Below are 19,684 nucleotides of genomic sequence, written 5' to 3'. Positions count from 1 at the left end.
AGACTAAGGGAGTTGAAATTGAGAAGAGAAGAGAGAAATATGAAATGCCAGGAAGCATCAGTGTTTTAATGGACAGAGGAAGAAGAGGAGTCAAAGAAAGCCTAATTACAGAGGTGCGTAGTGAACCTGGAAAATCATATTGCTAAGGCCAAAGAAGGCAAACATCCATAAGTACTTCAAAGAGGTCAGTGTGGGAATTTGACAAGATATCGATGGATTCAAAATGAGCAAGTCATTGAAAGAACGATCTCAGTGGAGTCACTGAAATAAAAGTCAGGCAACAGAGAACTGAAGTATTATGTGAGAAGATACAAAAAGAAAATCAAGTCTTTTTTTCCTATAAGTTTGGTCATGAAAGGGAGGAAAGAAAAAATGGCAGGTAGGTTGAGGGAGAAGAGAAGTTTTGAGGGAGACTGAGGAAAAGCTGAGAAACTTTAAAAGGTGAGGAGAGGGAGGCAATGGAATGGGGAAAACTGAAATTTTGAAAAAAATGGATAATTAATGAAGTGAGGCTCTAGAGAAGGCAGAAAGCATTAAAAACGAAAGCACAGGTGGAGGGAAAGAAAGCATAGGTGGAGAGATTAGCCTCTGAGATTCAAGGAAGAAAATAAGAAAACACAGATTTAGCTAAATTTGAAAGTAAAGGGAAGGAAGCTGAGAAAATTCATGTCTTCTCAATTTTGTTTTCTGGAGGAAATAGAAGGTTATTCTATTGTTGGCAATGTAAATTGTTGGCAATGAATGCATCATGGATGGGGTTGGGGACTTGAGAAGAGTATAAAGGTTTAGAACAGATGTTTTGGGGAATACGGTAAGTGAAAAGAAATTGCAGCATCAAAGGCCTGGCTGAGATTTGCTGTCAAGAACTTGTATTATGGTTCATTATTAAATAAATGACTTTTTTCCTCAGAAACCTCAATCAGCCTAAGACTAGAAGCAAAAGAAATGGGCAAGTACACTACTTCAGAGTTGGAGACTGGCAAGAGGCATGTTTAGAGAATTGAAGATGCTGGTGTCAGGGGTGCAAAGTAGACCAAGGATTGGGACTGTCAATCTTCAAAGGTCAGGAGTGACACTGGATGGTCAAGAACAAAGCTATGAGATAGCTTGGGGGTTTAGAAAGATAGTCCAGGTCCTAAAGTTACATGAATAGCAAGTCAACAGAGGGATGGAGTGTGACTCTGCAGTTAAGGAGGGGATGGCAGAATGTTTTGTGTCCAGAGCTCGGTCAAGAGCTCAGAGAATTTGAATTAGCAGAGTTTAAGAAGTATTACCAAGTCAGAGTTTGGCAATTTGGAAGACAGTATTTTGAATCTGAGCTGATTGGTGGACCTGTGGCCCAAAGGTAAAACCTTAGTTCTCTAATGATTCAGAAAACAAGAAGAAACAGCTCAGCCTTGGATTAGAGACAAAAACTAAGCATGTGGGACTTCCCTTGTGGCGCAGTGGTTAAGAATCCGCCTGCCAATGCAGGGGACACAGGTTTGAGCCCTAGTCCAGGAAGATCCCACATGCCGCGGAGCAACTAAGCCTGTGCACCACAACTACTGAGCCCACGTGCCACAACTACTGAAGCCTGCGTGCCACAACTACTGAAGCCTGCGTGCCTAGACCTCGTGTTCCGCAACAAGAGAAGCCACTGCAATGAGAAGCCCGCGCACTGCAACGAAGAGTAGCTCCCGCTCGCCGCAACTAGAGAAAACCCGCATGCAGCAACAAAGACCCAACGCAGCCAAAAATTAATTAATAAATTAATTAAAAAGAAAAATCTAATCCTTAAAAAAATAAAACAAACTAAGCGTGTACTAGAAAACAGTGGGAGTGACCCACAAGACAACAAGATCAGGAAACAGAAAGAACTGGTCTCTCTGAGAGTGGATCAGGGAGGGCCTGAAAAAGTTGAAGTAATGTCATAGAAAAGATCATAGAAGTAAAGTCATCCAACACTGTGTACCTAAAATTTACCTAGTTTACACATTAATATCAGATTATAAATAGGTTACACAAAATGCCTTTTATCAAATGCTGGAAATTGTACCCAAAATTAACATTCATTTACTAAGTTAATCCTTAACAACAACCCTGTGAGATAGGTATTGTTCTTATCACACTTTACAGTTAGAACATTACGGCTTAGAGAAGTTAACCTGCCCATGGTTAGTAAATGTGACATCACAGGCATTCAAAGTGTGTACCCTAAGAATCCCCTGCACTGATGTAAAATCATTTGGAAGAGAAATTCTTCTTTATACTCTAGAACCATGCCTTAGGCGCCGGTAGCAAAAAATAGCAAATGGCAATAAAGTCCAAGTAGTAAACCTTCCCTTTGGAGGTTTCCTGTATCACCATAGTGTACATGGCATTTTTTAACTTCTCCCTCTAAAAACCCTAGAAACCAGTATTGCTGTCACATAAGAGAAATATTCAGTCTTGAAACCTGTATCATTCAAAATTGCTCATCTAAGCTCAACTGGAGTTAGTATGCTTATTAAATTATTATTAGGCACTTCTGCTTTAAAAAAAAAAAAACTAACAGGTTTCTGGTAACTGACTGTACTGCTGAACTGAATGAATAAGCATTTTCAGAACTCTGATGAAAAACTGATGAACTCATAAAAGAGCTAACAAAAGATCAAGATGAAAAAAATAATTAATTACATGGGACTGAGTGAACTGATGAGGATGAGTATAATTTTTGTGACTTTCTGTCTGAATTAAAAAAAAAAAAATCCCACAAGGACTCAGAGGCAAAGAATATACAAATCAACTTTCACTGCAAAGTAAAGGAGCTGTTACAGTGGAGGATTACTGGACTGAATGTCAATATTATGACATAGTATGAGTGTGTTTCATGTTTGGTAATTGCAATCATTGTTGCTTTTGTTGTGGTCATCCATGTACAATGCTTGGTGTCAGTCTATTTATCTCTTGTAAAAATAAAATACAGTGTGTGTGTGTGAAAAAAAACAAAACAAAACTATATGTATGCCTACTCAAAAACACATTCACAGGACTCCCCTGGTGGTCCAGTCAGTAAGACTCTGCGCTCCCAATGCAGGGGGGCTGGGTTCAATCCCTAGACGGGTAACTAGATCCTGCATGCATGTGCAACTAAGAGTCCGCACGCTGCAATGAAGATCCTGCATGCCGCAACTAAGACCCGGCACAGCCAAAATAAATAAATAAATATTTTTTAAAAACCAAAAACATATTCACTTGCATCAGATAATAAAGCTTATCCTATGTGTTCTTACCCTCTCTGTTTTATCTGCACAGAAGAGTCGTGTGTGATGTCTTTTCTGCACCACAATATAGGTTATTCCTGGCCGGTAATCTTCTTCCAAACTAATACATGCCTTTCGAATTGCTATTAGTTCTGGCCAAGCTACCTAGGAGTTAGAAATAGAATGATGTTTAATAGAGAACTTGCCTATCTCTCAGGCATCTCTCAGATCTGATTTACTCGGAGTGGCAGATGGGAGGAAACTCCATCAGATACCTAGAAGCCCCAGAAGGCAACTATGGGATTAAGAGAGTACCTGTTTCATCTGTCCCTCGGATACCCCTCCACGGTAATAGATGATCCGAGTGGGTTTGAAGCGTGTGGATTTGTAGAACTGGATCAGCAGCTCTCGAACCATGTTAGTAAGGTCCTGGATTACCTCCTGACTATAGAGGAGCTCCTGGGAGATCTCCTGGCGGGACGTCTGCACCCGAACGGTGGCACAGTACCGGCTGGGGTGGCCGTCCATACTGCCAACGACAGCAGCAATGGAAGGCTTCTTCCCATCCCCTGCTGGGGGGTGCGTGACATCTGCTCCCAGGAAGATGACAGGCTGCTGGAACACCGAGGGCCTGCTCAGATTTAAGGAGACATTGCCACTCAGACATATGGATGAAAATGTTTTTGTTTAGCAAGATCACCAGACATAATCACAGGCATAATCTTATGAGAATAAAGACGTGTCCATTGGGAGAGAACTCTAAGGCCCACTGAGTATCTGTGCCACCCAGTACAATGAATCTGAATTGACTGAAGAAGCCAACATGGTTCTTCTGCAATAGTAGGAAGGGTAGAGTCAGGAAGAGGACCCGACCCAAATTTAACAAAATCTCTATGTGTAAAGGGAAAACTTTCCCAGAACAGGCTTTCCTGGGATCCTAGGATTTCTACAATGGATACTGAATTGCACAATGTACATGGAACTGGCACAAAACCCCCAATATATGAGACTTAGGGAAGAGAATAAAGTCTATCTCCTTCCCTATTTTATTTTCTCCATGTATTTATCACTTTTACCACATATTTTACTTATTTATTTTATTTATTGTATACACACACACACACACACACACGAATGTAAGCTCCATGAAGGCAGGAATTTTGTTTTGCTTTGTCTTGTTCACTGCTGTATCCCTAGTGCCTAAAACACTGACTTGCTCACAGTTGGCACTCAACTAATATTTGCTAAAAGAATGAATTCATTTATTTGGCACTAATTTATCTATGGAATTCAGGAGAAAAATATCATGCATGTATTACTTCTCTGGTAAATTCTTAAAGGTAGAATTTGGGACTGTGAATATTGATTTTTAAAGTATATCTAGGAGGCATCCCAAATCTGACAATCTCATGTAATAGGTACTAAAGATGAGGTTCCATGAGGGCAGAGACTGGGTTGTATTTCCCTCTATATATCATCATACAACATGGGTTTGGCATAGTAGGGTGTAAGAGCAAATGTATATACATAAGATACATACACAGAACATAATAACAGCTTACATATATTATGTACCAACCACTGTGCTAAGTACTTCACATGTATGAATTCATTTAGTCCTCACAACAATTCTATGAGGGTAGTACAATTATTATCTCAGATTTCCAGGTTTAAAAAATGAGATATAAGAGGATAAGGAACTTGCTCAAGATTACACAGTTAGGAAGTGATAAAGCTGGAATCCAAACCCAGGAAGCCGGACAAAAAGGTCTGTACTCTATGCCACTATGCTACATTGTTTGGGGTAAAATTAAATCATGCTTTAGGTTAACTTCCCCTATGGTCTATATACCTCATCTACCAATGTTGCAGGAAGGATTTATTTACCTAGACGTTTCATTCAAGGACAAAAATGAGAACTGTGATACAACTGTATAAGAGTAAGGCACTCAAATTCACCTTCTTCTCAAGTATGAAAATGACTAATATCACAGACAAAATTTAACTTCCCAAATCACTTCCACATACAGGATTTCACATAAAAACACTGTAGAGTAGACAAGTCAGATATTATCTCAACAGACAAGGAAACTACAAATTAACAAGGAGCCGCCCAATCTAAGAAATGGGCAAAGGACTGAACAGGCCCATCACAAAAGAGGATGTCTACTTAGCCAATAAGCATATGAAAATGTGCTCAACATGATTAGTCATCAGAGGATTGCAAATTAAAACCATCATGAGATACTATTACCCTCAACCAAAATGGCTAAAATTAAAAGGACTGATACCACCAAGTGTTGGCAAGAATATGAGCAACTAGAACTCTCAGTGGAAATATAAATTGGTACAACCACTTTGGAAAACTACAGTAGTCCCCCCTTATCTGCAGAGGATATGTTCTAAGATGCCCAGTGGATGTACCAAATCCTGTATCTACTAGTTTTCTTTCCTATACTAATGGATGGGTAGCATAAACAGCCTAAATACACTGGACAAAGGGATAATTCATGTCCAGGGCTGGATGGAGAGGGAGAGTTCGAGATTTCATCGGGCTACGCAGAATGGTACGCAATTTAAAACTTAAGAATTGGGACTTCCCTGGTGGTGCAGTGGTTAAGAATCCGCCTGCCAATGCAGGGGACACGGGTTTGAACCCTGGTCTGGGAAGATCTCACATGCCACGGAGCAACCAAGCCCATGTGCCACAACTACTGAGCCTGCGCTCTAGAGTCCATGAGCCATAACTACGGAGCCCACATGCCACAACTACTGAGCCCGCGTGCCACAACTACTGAAGCCCGCGTGCCACAACTACTGAAGCCCGCGCGCCTAGACCTCGTGTTCCACAACAAGAGAAGCCACCACAATGAGAAGCCGACGCACCACAATGAAGAGTAGCCCCTGCTCGCCGCAACTAGAGAAAGCCCGCGCGCAGCAATGAAGACCCAATGCAGCCATAAATAAATAAATAAATAAATTAATTAATTAAATAAAACTGAAGAATTGTTTATTTATGGAACTTTTCCATTTAATATTTTCGGACAGAGGTTGACTGCGGGTAACTGAAACCAGGGAAAGTGAAACTGCAGATAAGGGGGGACTATTGCATTTGATAGTATCTATCAATGCTAAATACATATATTTTCTATAAGTCAGCAATTCCACTCTTGCAAGAGAAAGGGTACTTAATTCCACCAAAAATGTAGAAGACTTGTATAATAAATGTATGAGAATATCTAAAATTTTGTAGTATATTCATAAAATGAAATAATACACAACAAAAAAGAATAAACTTCTACTTAAAATAGCAACATGAATGAATCTCAGAGACATGATATTCAGCAAAAGAAGACAGACACAAAATAGTATATACTGTATGGTTCCATTTATAAGAAGTTCAAAAACAGGCAAAACTAGGGAATTCCCTGGCGGGCCAGTGGTTAGGACTCTGAGCTTTCACTGCCAAGGGCGCAGGTTCAATCCCTGGTCAGGGGAACTAAGATCCCACAAGCCGCGGGGTGTGGCCAGAAAAAAAACAGGCAAAACTAATCTATGGTGCTGGAAGTCAGAACAGTCAGAACCTTTGGGGGTTATCTATTGGGAAGGGCCACGAGGAAGCCTGATGAGGTGCTGGATATGTTCTATATTTAACCTGGGTGGTGGTTACATGAGTGCATACATATATAAGAAAAAGTAACCAAGATGTATATTTGAGATTTGTGTGCTTTATTGTAAATTATGTAAGTTAGAGCTTAAGAAACAAATGGAAAACACAGAGTTCAGGATCTCACCTTTGATGAGGTACAAGCACGTTGTTAATTCCTCCGAGCTTTGCATTTATCTTCAGGCAAAGGTTGGAAAGGGTTTGAGGTGAGGTCTTCACTACATTTTTTACCTGGACACACTGTGTAGCCATACCCAGGAGGGTATCTCCAACACGTTTCACCTCCGCTACAAAAATAAGTTTATTAATTAATTAAAAAATGTTGATATATTCTCCTGATTACTAAAAGTAGAGGGAAACACCCCCCCACACACATTAACATTTACAGAGTGCCTACTATATACTGTACGTTGTGCTAGATGCTTTTCATGTGTGGTCCTTTCATCTGCGAAACCCCCAGGGCAATTTTTCTGAGTTTGGAAGGCTCTCTCCCTACCCTTTTCTTCCCTCCTGCAGGCTTTGAAGCTAGTCCACTTCCTTTATTCTACCGCAGCCTGCCACCACTCACCACTCACTCAAGTCCCTTGAGGTTCCTTTTCCCACAGGACTGGTCTGGCAAAGAAATCAATCTCCCCAGCTCCTCCCTCTCAGTACACACACCAGCCCTTTGAATTCTAAGGGATTTTTTTTCCTTCCTTTCCCTCCTCCCCCAAACACTACAGATAAAAGAAGCTAACAAAAGAAACAAATATAGAGAGGGTTGAAGGCATTTTATAAAGTTCAAATGGTTGGTCTAGGTAGGTTCCAAATCCTTTACTTAGATGATAGCCAAAAGAACTTTGTATCATTCTTCTTATAAGAGATACAAACTAAGCAGCTCCTATTCTGGAAGTGGTAGGCTCCCCCACTCTGATATTCCTAAATGCTTTTCACCAGACATTCCAGTTCTCCCTGCTTTGGGGACTATGGTAAAATGGCACTACCCTCATTACCACTGCATTTCCTGCCCACCATCCCACTTCCCCCACGTAGGTTGGGTGGGCCATATAGCTGGTTGTGACCAAGAAATTGCAGAAGTTAAGAACCCTCCAGGCTCTCTTTTCTCTCTGCCATGGGGCCAGCAACATTCCAAATAGTGACTGGGTTCCAGAGTGAAAATGATACGATGACATGGCGTAGAGGCTGCAGTCTACCCTCAATGGACACACAGCAAAAGCAAAAAATAAAACCTTGTTGCTTTGAGCCACTGAGAGTTCTGGATTGTTTGTGACTGCAGCATAACCTAGTTTATCCTGACTGCTACAACTACTACTTGAAATCATCCCTCATTCAACATTAAAGGGGTCCATACCATATACTGGTGTCTTCCCAGGCAAGATAACCACTATTAGCTGTAGGCCCACATATGTCATTTTCAGGTGTTTAAACATGGGCTCCACGCTGTCTGCACCTTGTGCATACTTGCAAAAACATGGCTGACCCTGGATGGGCATTCCTGCATCCTTAGAGATTTTACGGAGCTGGTCAGTGAAACTCCTGTTAAAATAGAACCGGTGGCACAGTGCTTTCATTTCAGGGCACATTCTTAGCATTTATTTCCCTCTAAGATATTTCTTTCAGTTCTGTAAATTCTTAGCCAAGTTTAGAAACAAATAAACAAACAAACAAAAAACCCCTATCTTTAACTGGTTGCCAAAAATAGCCTGGAAGTTGTATCACTAATTATAATGCAGAAGACTCTGTATTATTAAACTATCAGATTGTCATTTTGAATTTTTAAATAATTGTGCCTCAGCTGGGTCTCAGGGCCTAGAATAGCATTCCTGTTCAAAGATTTTTTTAAACATTCAAGTCAGTAATTCCAGACTGAAGAAAAAAGCAAGGTCAAAATTTCAGGTAACGTGTATTTTGGTAAGCCAGGTACAAGAATAGTTGGGTAAGCTTGTGTTCAACTGAGAACACAGAAACACACTGTCACAAGGTCACCATATTTAGGATGACATTCAAACTTGTAATAGATTTGATTCAATAACAATGTCAAAAGAAATCATCACTTTAAGAAAAAGCAAAACTCATGGTCAAGTTTTAAATTTTGGATTTGTAGAAAGCTTTCAGAATGATTTGTTTTCTGCATTTGCCAATGTTTTGTAGGATTCCTTTCTTTCACTCCAGTTCCCTTTTCCCGTCATGATTTTTCCACCCTTTTCACTAACTTCCTGTATATAGATAACTGCAGCTGTAAGATGTGAACCAATGATCTTAGTCAGTGACCCTGCAGTAAAACAAGCTCTCTAGTACACTGTAATGATTAAAAATGAACTAGTTTTTATCTTAGCTGAAAAGATACAATTACCCCAAAGGAAGCTTCTCTAAGAACTCAAGAATTTGCCAATCGGCACTGCTTCAGCCTTGTTAGTCACAAATTTCTGCTCTAAATGTAGGAAGCTGAGTCAGATTCTTAATGTAATTCCCAAGTCTGCGATTTACTATAAGAACAAGGTCTTTTTCCTATAGCCAGATGGTGTCACTATAGGAGTCTGGGATTCAGTGCCAGTGTACACAGCACATTCACATAAAGATGATATTTTCATATCTGGAAGGGATATTACTAAGCTGAAAATATGAAGATACTCACTTTAGTAAATCTTCCCTACATTGTTTCTGAGGCGCAAAACAAGCAACTGCCCAAACTTTAATTTCAATGCCAGCATAAAACTGCTTTCCTCGCATGTCCCAGACACCCTGGTTGGGTGTGGCTACCGTTTTATTCTTTAAAAAAAAAAAACACAAAAAAAGAAACAAAAGAAAAGAGAAAAGACATTACAATCTAAGGCCATTTTAAAGTTGATGAGGGGATAAACAAAACTCTATTTGATATTAGCCAAAAGACAAAAAGCAATAATGAGCAAAGCTATGAGTAAATTCAGTGTGGTGTAGTGGAAAAACCCTGGATTCATCCCTTTTTGATTGGTTGTTGGAAGAAGCTTGCTGAATAAAATAAAAAGCTTACCCGGCCTCCGTATTGCAGCATTGGTGCTGGAAGTACCCTGCCTGTGAGCTCAGTCATTTCATTGTGGACAACAATACCAAATTCTTTAAGATATGGATCAGGTCCGCCCACCATGCTGTTACTCTTCACCTAAAGAACAGGAAAGCCTGCATATATAAAAACCAAAGAGTAACTGTGTCCCATCAGGCATTTTCTATTGTTTTTTTTTTGTTTTTTGTTTTTTGTTTTTTGTTTTTTTCCCATCTGAAAGCTAGCTTATCTTAAAGACCATGCCTTACTGACCAGTCTACTGATTTCTTCCTGTCTGTCAGGAGCAGATCTTGCTGTGGCTTTGATCATCGTGGAAGTCTGATTGTCCGTGAGCTTCTTTATACATCGTTGTCCTGCCACTATATTACAAACCTACCAAGAGGCAAAGAGGAATTAGTTTGTGTAATGGGCTTCTATATCTTAAGCCTTTGCTGAACTGTACCTTACATCTTCCATTTCCAAAAAAATGAAAATTCTGTTATATGGTGAACTTATCTGCCCAAAGTATTTTAGAGATTACTATTAAATTCTATCACTAGTTTAGAACATTTCTTTTTTAAAAAACACATTCAAGAGATTGGCAGATTGGCAAAAGAAAATTTAGTTTAGCTTACCTCAAGTGGCAAGTATGTATGCTTTTGTTCTTGTCCCACCTGGAGACAGGGAAGATGCGGGTATTTCAGTTGCAGACTATACTTTTGCTTAAAATATTGAGCTACTGTACATTCCATTGCTTGCCCATTTTCTAGCTGTAAGGGAAAACTATAAAAGAGAATGTCTTTTTAGAAATTTCTTCAAGTTCTTTTTTTTTTTTCAATTAAGCAAACAAACAAAAGCCTACTAACATTTTCTACCTTGACTTAAAAAAAAAGGTCAATCTTTATTTGCCCATTTTCACTTAAGCCATTTTAGGGTTTAATCAGGATAGCGATTTTGTTGGAATTTTCCATGTTTGTTTGTTGAAGCTAAGATGAGAAAATTTTTAATTAAAATGGAAAAAGAATTTAAATCAAGAAGAAGCCGCAGAACCAGAAAATACACAGACTTACTAGAGAGGTCAGTTAACACCTACAGATACAAATACAATCTCTTGCTGGCTTCTTAGAGATGAGTAAATTCAAATAAGGTCCTGGGTCATCCACAGATGATAACTTAAGATAACTTTTGATAAAATGAATGTAGCACAGTTACTGGGGCCACATCTTCAGATCCCCAAACCAGGATAAACATATGTGGATTTGGAGGCCACAAGACCAGATATATGAACTTGAGACTGTGTCAAGATATTTGGTATAAACTGGGGAGCAGGATTTAAGAGACTCTCCTGATTTCGCTCTTCCAGTGGACAAATTATCTCAAACACTTGGCACAATAATTACTTTAATCTTGCTTTCTTAGCTGTTAATGGCCCACAAAGTAATAACGCAGTGAGGATCACCTATGTGATATTTAAATCTATGTGCTTTTAATTTTCATGCAAAGATGATACAGTTCTATAAGTATAGCTATTCTTACAGGGTACTGTGAAGTAATTAAATAATGAGAAAGATAGTTCTTTTTGAAACAAATGCTATAATTCTCAATAGTGACTTCATTTTTTTTCCTTAGAGAATGAAGTCAATGGTATAACATGAAGAATATATGGAACATCACTTTACAACTCAAGAAATTCATGTGATGTGTACATAAGTTCATACTGAAGAATTTATTCAAATCAGACTGAATTTATATACTACATTTATCCAGAGGCCACCCCAAAATTTCAGTTATCTAGAACAAAGCCCTCCAGGTGATTTTGATGTACACTTGTTTGAAAAAGTCTTCTGAGTGAGGAAAATAATGTAAGGTTAATATAGTTAAGTTTATGCTCTTTACTTAGAAAAGCCAATATTCATATTTATGTCAGACATGAGTTTAATGATCTTGATTACAAGAATAAAACATATATGGTAATTTAAAAAGCACTTTAATATATATTTTCTCATTTGGTATAGCTCACAGTGGACTAGAAGTTGGGTGATTAGGAAACTGAGATTGCTTAAGCACAAATGAATGTGCTGCTGGAGGCATACCATACACACTGACAGCTGGAAGAAGTGACAGCTAGCTACAAAAGGGGGGAGAAAAATCCACATAAAGCACAAAGCAATATATATCTTCCCATGACAGCTTTTATGACTTACAGGCCTTAATAGATCCTTCAGGCCATGCATTGAGAATTACAACACTAGAATAAATGATGTTCATAATGATGACTCTGCATCATTATAAAAAAGTTGATCTATGTTTAGCATACTCTGTTTAAGAGGTGAAATGACTTCCCTGGTGGCGCAGTGGATAAGACTCTGTGCTCCCAATGCAGGGGGCCCGGGTTCGATCCTTGGTTAGGGAACTAGATCCCACATGCATGCCACAACTAAGAGTTCACAGGCCACAACTAAGGAGCCCGTGTGCCACAACTAAAGAAGTCGGCGAGCTGCAACTAAGACCCAGTGCAACCAAATAGAGAAATAAATATTTTTAAGAAAAGAGAAAGAAAAACTGGCTGGATCATAATTACACTTACAGAAAAAAAAAAAGAGGTGAAATGAATTAAAAGCATGAAATATGTTTTATAAATATTTCTATCAAAAGTATTTAAAACATTTTCTATTTTATTTATTTTTAGTTTTTATTTTTTTGACTGCGCTGTGTGCGGCATGTGGCATGCAGGATCTTAGTTCCTTGACCAGAGATCAAACCTGAGCTCCCTGCAGTGGAAGCGTGGAGTCTTAACCAATGGACCACCAGGGAAGTCCCTTAAAACATTTTTAAAGCTTCGGTGCTTTAAAGTGAAGATCTAGGTGATTTTTTAAATTACAATATGGGATACCAATTTCTCAAATTATTATAGTAGCTTCCTTTGTTACAAAAAATATAATGGTACAATTTTAGATGTGGTTAACATACGTCTGATGACTGGCTGGCCGTCTAGTCACATTACACACTCGATATTTTCGTTTCATCTGTCCACAGTGGGTCACCTCAACTTTAAGACCTGAAGTCAAAACAGTCAAAAGAGCAGTATTAATTAAAATCACAGTGACAAGAAAATACTCGAAGGTTGTCTTCAGAAAGGCATAGCATTGTACAGGACAAAAGTTGCAAGGATATGGGAACAATTTCATCATGCATAGGCAAAAAAGCCTCAGCCAAGCAGAAAAAATCAGAACCCAGATGACTTAAGACTTGCAACCTACTTTGATGTATTACTTCATTCAATAAGTATCTATCAAGCATCAACTATGTTTTGGTGCTTATTCTTGGGTCTGGAGACAGCCCTAATGAAGCTATGGTATAATGAGAGAAGATAGCTAACAGGTAAAGAAGCAAAGAAACTCTGAGAATAAATGAACTTGTGTTATTTTATTAAAATGGAAGTTTTCAAGTATGTAAAAGTAACAGTTACTAAGTTCCCGACATGTGCCAGGTACTGTGCTACTGTATAAAGAAGCTTTATACACTTAGTTGCATTTAATTCTCACAACAATCTTACAAGATACACATTATCTTTATCTTAGAGATGAATAAACTAAGGCTCACAGTGGTTAAATAACTTGCCCAAAGTCCCAATGATAGAACTGGCAGGAATGGGATGGAAGCCCAGGTGTGTCTGACTGCAAGACCATGCTCCTTGCACCATGCTGAGCTGCCTCTCCAAGACCACAGTAATGCAAATACCTACCTCTGATTTCTTTGGTAAACTTGACACGCTGGGAGTCTGTTAGAGGTTTGGTCTGTTCATTGATGTTCTGAATGTCTAAAACCTCACACATGAACTCAATGATAGGCTGAGCCCGGTAGAAAGCAGTTGCAGATACTAACAAACAGAGAAGGATACTTAGCTTCAGGGAAAGGGAAAAGACCAAAAAACCAGCCAAAAGAGTAAAGGGTAAAGAGAGTTCCATCCTACCATCAATATTCAGCATCATATTCCACATGGCAGGTCTCACAGACTGATGAAAGCCAAACCAAACCTCCCTGCCCCCTCCCAGAGGGTGGTAGTAACCTTCAGGAGGTGAGAAAAAGGAGCGACCCACTGGAGTGTACCTGAAGAAACAAGAGTTTGCATGTTTCACAATAAAAACTTGAAAGAGTCTTTCATTTCACTCTCAATTTTGTAAACTGAAACCAACTTTGAACTATGACTTATGCAGAAACCTTTCAATGTCTCCAATGCAACCTAGCAAAAAAAGTCTGACATTTGTGGCAAAGAATTCAAACTAACCTCATGGAGGGAAGGTGCCTTGTGATAACATCAAGTGCTTGAACTGAGTCATCTGGGACTTCATTCAAGTGCCCGGCCAAAGCTTCTAAAAGCAACTGAAGGCTCACAACTGATACCCACTGAACAGACACTTTAAAGGTCTGGTCTTTACCCTCACCTGGAAGGGTCACTTCCATATCAACCTAAGGAAAAATACATAAAATACATACACATACATATTTACAAAGGCTGAGACATCCCAGGAATATTCATATAGTATATGCATAAGGATGTTTAACACTTTCTATAATTGCAAAACACTGGAAACAACCTACGTTCCATCAGTAGGGGAATAATTTAATATTGAATATTATGTAAAGTTAAAAATAAGGTAGATGCTACAACATGGATGAACCTTGAAAACATTATGCTAAGTGAAATAAATAGCCAGACATAAAATGACAAATACTATATGATTCCACTTATATGAGGTACCTAGAATAGTTAAATTCATAAATACAGAAAGTAGAATAGTGGTTACTAGGGATAGGGGAGGAGAAAATGGGGAGTTATTGTTTAATGGGCACAGAGTTTGAGTTTGGGATGATGAATAGTTCTAGAGATGGCTAGTGGTCACAGTTGCATAACAATGTGAATATATTTAATGCCACTGAATTGTACACTTAAAAACGGTTAAAATAGTAAATTTTATGTTACATATATTTTACCACAATAAAAAAATTGAATTAAAAAAATAAGGTAGATTTAAATGTACAGAAATGCAAAGATCTCCCAGGCATATTGTTAAATGAAAAAATAAATCATAGAACAATATCAAACAAATAAGAATATATATATAGGGACTTCCCTGGTGGTGCAGTGGTTAAGAATCCGCCTGCCAATGCAGGGGACACGGGTTCGAGCCCTGGCCCGGGAAGATCCCACATGCCACGGAGCAACTAAGCCCATGCGCCACAACTACTGAGCCTGCGCTCTAGAGCCCGCGAGCCACAACTACTGAGCCCACGTGCCACAACTACTGAAGCCCACGTGCCTAGAGCCCAAGCTCCGCAACAAGAGAAGCCACCACAATGAGAAGCCCGTGCACCGAAACGAAGAGTAGCCCCCGCTCACTGCAACTAGAGAAAGCCCGCGCGCAGCCAAAAATATAAATAAATAAATAAATTTATTAAAAAAAAAAAAAAGAATATATATAAATATGCATAAATAGCTAAGGCACAAAAAAATATATGAAAGGATATATACTGAACTATTATAGTAGTTTCCTCTGAAAGTGAAAATGGGATTGAGGGTACAGGCAGGTTGGGAGGTAGGAAACCATAGTTTTTCTAGATTGTCTGAATAAGGTTATAATGAGTATATATTTATGTATTGCTTTTAAATTTTTAAAACAAATGTCTTAAGTTATTGTGGTATTAAAAATATTTTCATAAGTGGGTGTTATATAATATTCTACAAGTTATAAAAATTCCACTCTTCAGATTCAGGTGGCACTTTAACACTGTGAGAAATCTGGAATATATGTAAAGATGACATAATCAACCTAAATTCTAATGCTCAATTATTGGTTAACTAAGGGACAAGAGAATATGGACAGAATAACAAATCTATCATCAGCATGAGAAACAACTTTAAGCGTTGAATTGTTATTAGAAAGGGAAACTGTTGTCCTATGTAATTACTACTAAATGACATAAGTCTAATCAATATTTCTTGCTGTTAACACTTACCCTCTCCCGTCCAATTGGCAGTGGATGTGCTGTGTACATGTTTCTTTTGCCATCATAGCCAGGCTGCCGATCACCAAATACCTGCATCTTGAAGTGTCGCACCATTGTATCTACTACGTCCCTTAACAGTAATGGAGATAGTGTAGGTTAGCTCTGAGAAGCGGTGGTGAACAGTAAGGAAACTATCACCATACCTTAATCATCTAAATTCAGTTCAAAACTCCTTGGAAAAAGTAAGAGTTAAAGTTACAACTGACTCAAGTAATTAGAAAAATAGTTAACTAAAGAAAGGTAGGCAAGTGAACAAAAGCAATCATGAGATGACAAAAAAAAAGGAGGGAATAAAAGGAAAAAGAGAATAAACTTTATAGCATCCTCTCAAATTCTTGCTTTCCAAAATCCTCTCCTATGATAAATAGAGCCTTATAAGAATAACCTGTCTTAGGTATCTAAGTTTGGCATGTTCATAACTGAACAATGATAAGTGTGTTATCAAATAAGCATCCTTATTCAAGTATACTGGTTTTGGAAAAGAGAGTGAGCAGAATTCAGAAATGTGGGGATCAATAAATCTAAGATGCATCAGAATCAAAGGACTCAGTCAACCCCTTTGATAATGCTAGAAATTTATTATTCTTCATACTGTCTTGTTTTATTCTAAACTGCTTCCAAGCAGTATAGAAAAGGGAATGTCGTAAAATATCCTCATTCCGTAAAGATCACCAGTGTAGCTTCTTTCTGTTTAGAAAGAAAGCCTTTCTCTCAATCGAGCATGAATAGCTTTATTTAAATGTTTCTGCATATATGCTGGATCACACTGTATGCAGGCTCTGAAACAAATGCAGCTGTGGGGGAACCAGAGGCTACAGTTTAAGATGGACAGATCTGGGTCTGTGCGATTTTGGAATGCTAGCGTCAATGAAAAGTCAGGTGCTATGTCTTACCAACATTAGTGAGCCCCATGTAGGGGAAGTGTACCTTAAAACACATCACAACTAGCTAAGGCATTAATATTACTACAAATGAAATCTGTGGGAAAGTCATATGTTTTCAAACCAAATCATGCAACTGAAAAAAACTGATGGAGAAATATAGTCTCATACATTCCCAATTTTAAAAAGCTGACTTAAGAACAGTATATTTGGGGCTTCCCTGGTGGCGCAGTGGTTGAGAATCTGCCTGCCAATGCAGCGGACACGGGTTCGAGCCCTGGTCTGGGAAGATCCCACATGCCGCGGAGCAGCTGGACCTGTGAGCCACAACTACTGAGCCTCCGCGTCTGGAGCCTGTGCTCCGCAACAAGAGAGGCCACGACAGTGAGAGGTCCGCGCACCGCGATTAAGAGTGGCCCCCACTCACCGCAACTAGAGAAAGCCCTCGCACAGAAACGAAGACCCAACACAGCCAAAAATAATAAATAAATAAATAAAAAATAAAAAATAAATAAATAATTACAGGCTGTTGTTAACTGACAAGAGGCTTGAGCTTATTTATAAAAAAAAAAAAAAAAGAACAGTATATTTTCAGACTGGAAAGGTAATTTCTTATCTTACTTTCTTAAAATGTAACCATAAAGTTTTACAGTAAAAAACATATTTTCACCTCTATTCTCATTTAACCTTCACAACAACCTTGTGAGACAAGCAGGGCAATAATTATTGTCCTCATATTAAAGAGAAAAAATAAAAATTCAGAATGGGCAAGTAAACTGCCCCTGGTCACACAATGATTAAGTGGCAGAGCTGTATGACGTTGGACAAGTTACTTAATCTCTCACATCTGTTTCTTCATTTGTAAAATTATGGTAATCATAACACCCACCACAAAAGTTGTCATATTAAGTGAACAAATAGACATAGAATATTTAGAACAGTGCTTGTCATGCAATAAGCCTATTGCTTGCAGGACATTTGGTCCTGTCCAAAACATTCATAAGACATTTGGTCCATCCTAAAAGGTCCTTGATATTTGGTCATATTTGGTCCTGTCCAAAATGTCCATGGAGACATTTGGTCCACACCAAAAGGTCCTTGATATTCACTTCTGTCCAAAACAAAAATTTGGCATGGGCCAAATACGCTCATGAACATTTTGAATAGGACCAAATTTCAGGGACCTTTTGACGTAGACCAAATGTCTTATGGATGTTTTGGACAAGACTAAATGGCTGCTAACCAGCCTACTTACTCTGGTATGCTCAAGGATAACACTCCAGGAATCTTCCTCTCTCCTGAATCATCAAATGTTTCCACTCTACTGAATTACTGCCTTCAGCATATAAATATGCTATAATTTCTTCATCTTAAAAAAAAATTGAAATTTCCTGATCCCACTTCCTCCTCGTCTGAACATTCCATTTCTCTGCTCCCCATTGCATCAAAATCCCTTGACAGAGCTGTCTCTAATTGCTCTTCTCCTTTCTCTCTTCAATCTTCTCTAGTGAGGCTTTTCCTCTACCAAAGCTACTCTTATCAAGGTCCCCAGTGAGCTCCACATTGCGAAATTCAATGCTCCTCGAACATTAGACGATCAATTCTTTCAGCTTAAAACGTCTTCTTCCCTTGCCTCCTCACTCTGCCCTGGTTATCTCTCATCCCAGTGGCCTCTCCATGCCAGTCTCCTTGCTGATTCTTCCTCATCTCCCCATTTGTAAGTATTGAGGTACCTCAGGACTCAGTCTTGAAATCTTATTTTCTTTAACCACACTCACTTCCTACATGATCTCACCCAGTCTCATGGCTCTACCACCAATATGCTGATGACTTTCAAATGTTTGTCTCCAGCCTGGACCTTTCTGCTGAGTCCAACCTCATGTATTCAACTTCCTGCTCAACATCTTCACTGGGATGTCCAATAGACATCTCAATCCTAACATGGCCAAAAAACAGATCTCCTGATCTGTCAACCCTGTTGGCCTCTGCCATAGTTTTCCCCGTCCTGATAAATGGAAACTCCATCTTTCCATCTGCTCAGGACAAAAACCCTGGAATCAATGATGATTCATTTCTTTCATACCTCCTGTTCAATCCATCAACAAATCTTGCTGACACTACCTTTAAAATATTTGTAGTCTCTGACCAGTTTTTATCACTATCACTTTTACTACCCAAGTTCAAGCCACCATCATTTTTCACCTGAATCATTACACATGCCTCCTAATTGATTTCCCTGCTTTTCACCCTTACCTGCTAGGGTTCATTTTCATCACAGCAGCCAAAATGATCCATTAAAAATCTAAGTTAGTCATATCAAATGTCTACTCAAAACCCATCTAATCAGAGTAAACACTAAAGTTCTATGACCGCCTACAAGACTCTGCATGATAGGGCCCTTTGGAGTTTCTCTATCACCCTCCCCCTCACTCACTCCAGCAATACAGGCTTTATCTGCTATTCCTTGAATATACCATGCAAGCTGCTGCCTCTGCCTGGGACTCTTGTCATGTAGATATCCCTCACCTCCTCTAGGTTTCTCCTCAAATGTCACTTTTCAGTGAGCTCTTCCCTAACTATACTATTAAAATATTACATATATATGTGTGTGCGTGTACCCATATATATACACACACATGCGTTCACACAAACATCTTACATAATATATACGTAACATATATACAAAATATATACGTATTTACAATATACATAAATAGTATATATACTATATGTACGTGTGTGTATATATATATATATATATATGTGTGTGTGTGTGTGTGTGTGTAAAATCAGTGGCCCATCCTCCATCCCTATCTTCCATCCC

At 38.8% G+C, this 19,684-nt stretch overlaps 1 protein-coding gene across 2 annotated transcripts in view; it reads right to left on the bottom strand.

Annotated features, from left to right (window-relative positions):
• The window catches only part of LOC132363294 (protein argonaute-4), a 39,315-nt gene that overhangs the window by 9,916 nt on the left and 9,715 nt on the right, over window positions 1–19,684 (bottom strand). For both annotated transcript variants that reach the window (XM_059919028.1, XM_059919038.1), the window contains exons 3-15: window positions 15,929–16,049; window positions 14,199–14,380; window positions 13,884–14,020; window positions 13,656–13,790; window positions 12,881–12,968; window positions 10,546–10,693; window positions 10,184–10,303; window positions 9,902–10,030; window positions 9,527–9,660; window positions 8,243–8,427; window positions 7,019–7,178; window positions 3,540–3,855; window positions 3,255–3,389 (exon numbers count right to left, since the gene is read on the bottom strand). In XM_059919028.1, the coding sequence (XP_059775011.1) occupies window positions 3,255–3,389; window positions 3,540–3,855; window positions 7,019–7,178; window positions 8,243–8,427; window positions 9,527–9,660; window positions 9,902–10,030; window positions 10,184–10,303; window positions 10,546–10,693; window positions 12,881–12,968; window positions 13,656–13,790; window positions 13,884–14,020; window positions 14,199–14,380; window positions 15,929–16,049 (1,990 nt within the window). The remainder of the gene's footprint in view (window positions 1–3,254; window positions 3,390–3,539; window positions 3,856–7,018; window positions 7,179–8,242; window positions 8,428–9,526; window positions 9,661–9,901; window positions 10,031–10,183; window positions 10,304–10,545; window positions 10,694–12,880; window positions 12,969–13,655; window positions 13,791–13,883; window positions 14,021–14,198; window positions 14,381–15,928; window positions 16,050–19,684) is intronic.

The sequence above is a fragment of the Balaenoptera ricei genome, chromosome 1 (genome assembly GCF_028023285.1).
Source record: "Balaenoptera ricei isolate mBalRic1 chromosome 1, mBalRic1.hap2, whole genome shotgun sequence".
NCBI lineage: Eukaryota > Metazoa > Chordata > Mammalia > Artiodactyla > Balaenopteridae > Balaenoptera > Balaenoptera ricei.
The sequence above is the reverse complement of the archived record's forward strand: the minus strand, read 5'-3'. Positions and strand labels throughout refer to the sequence as shown.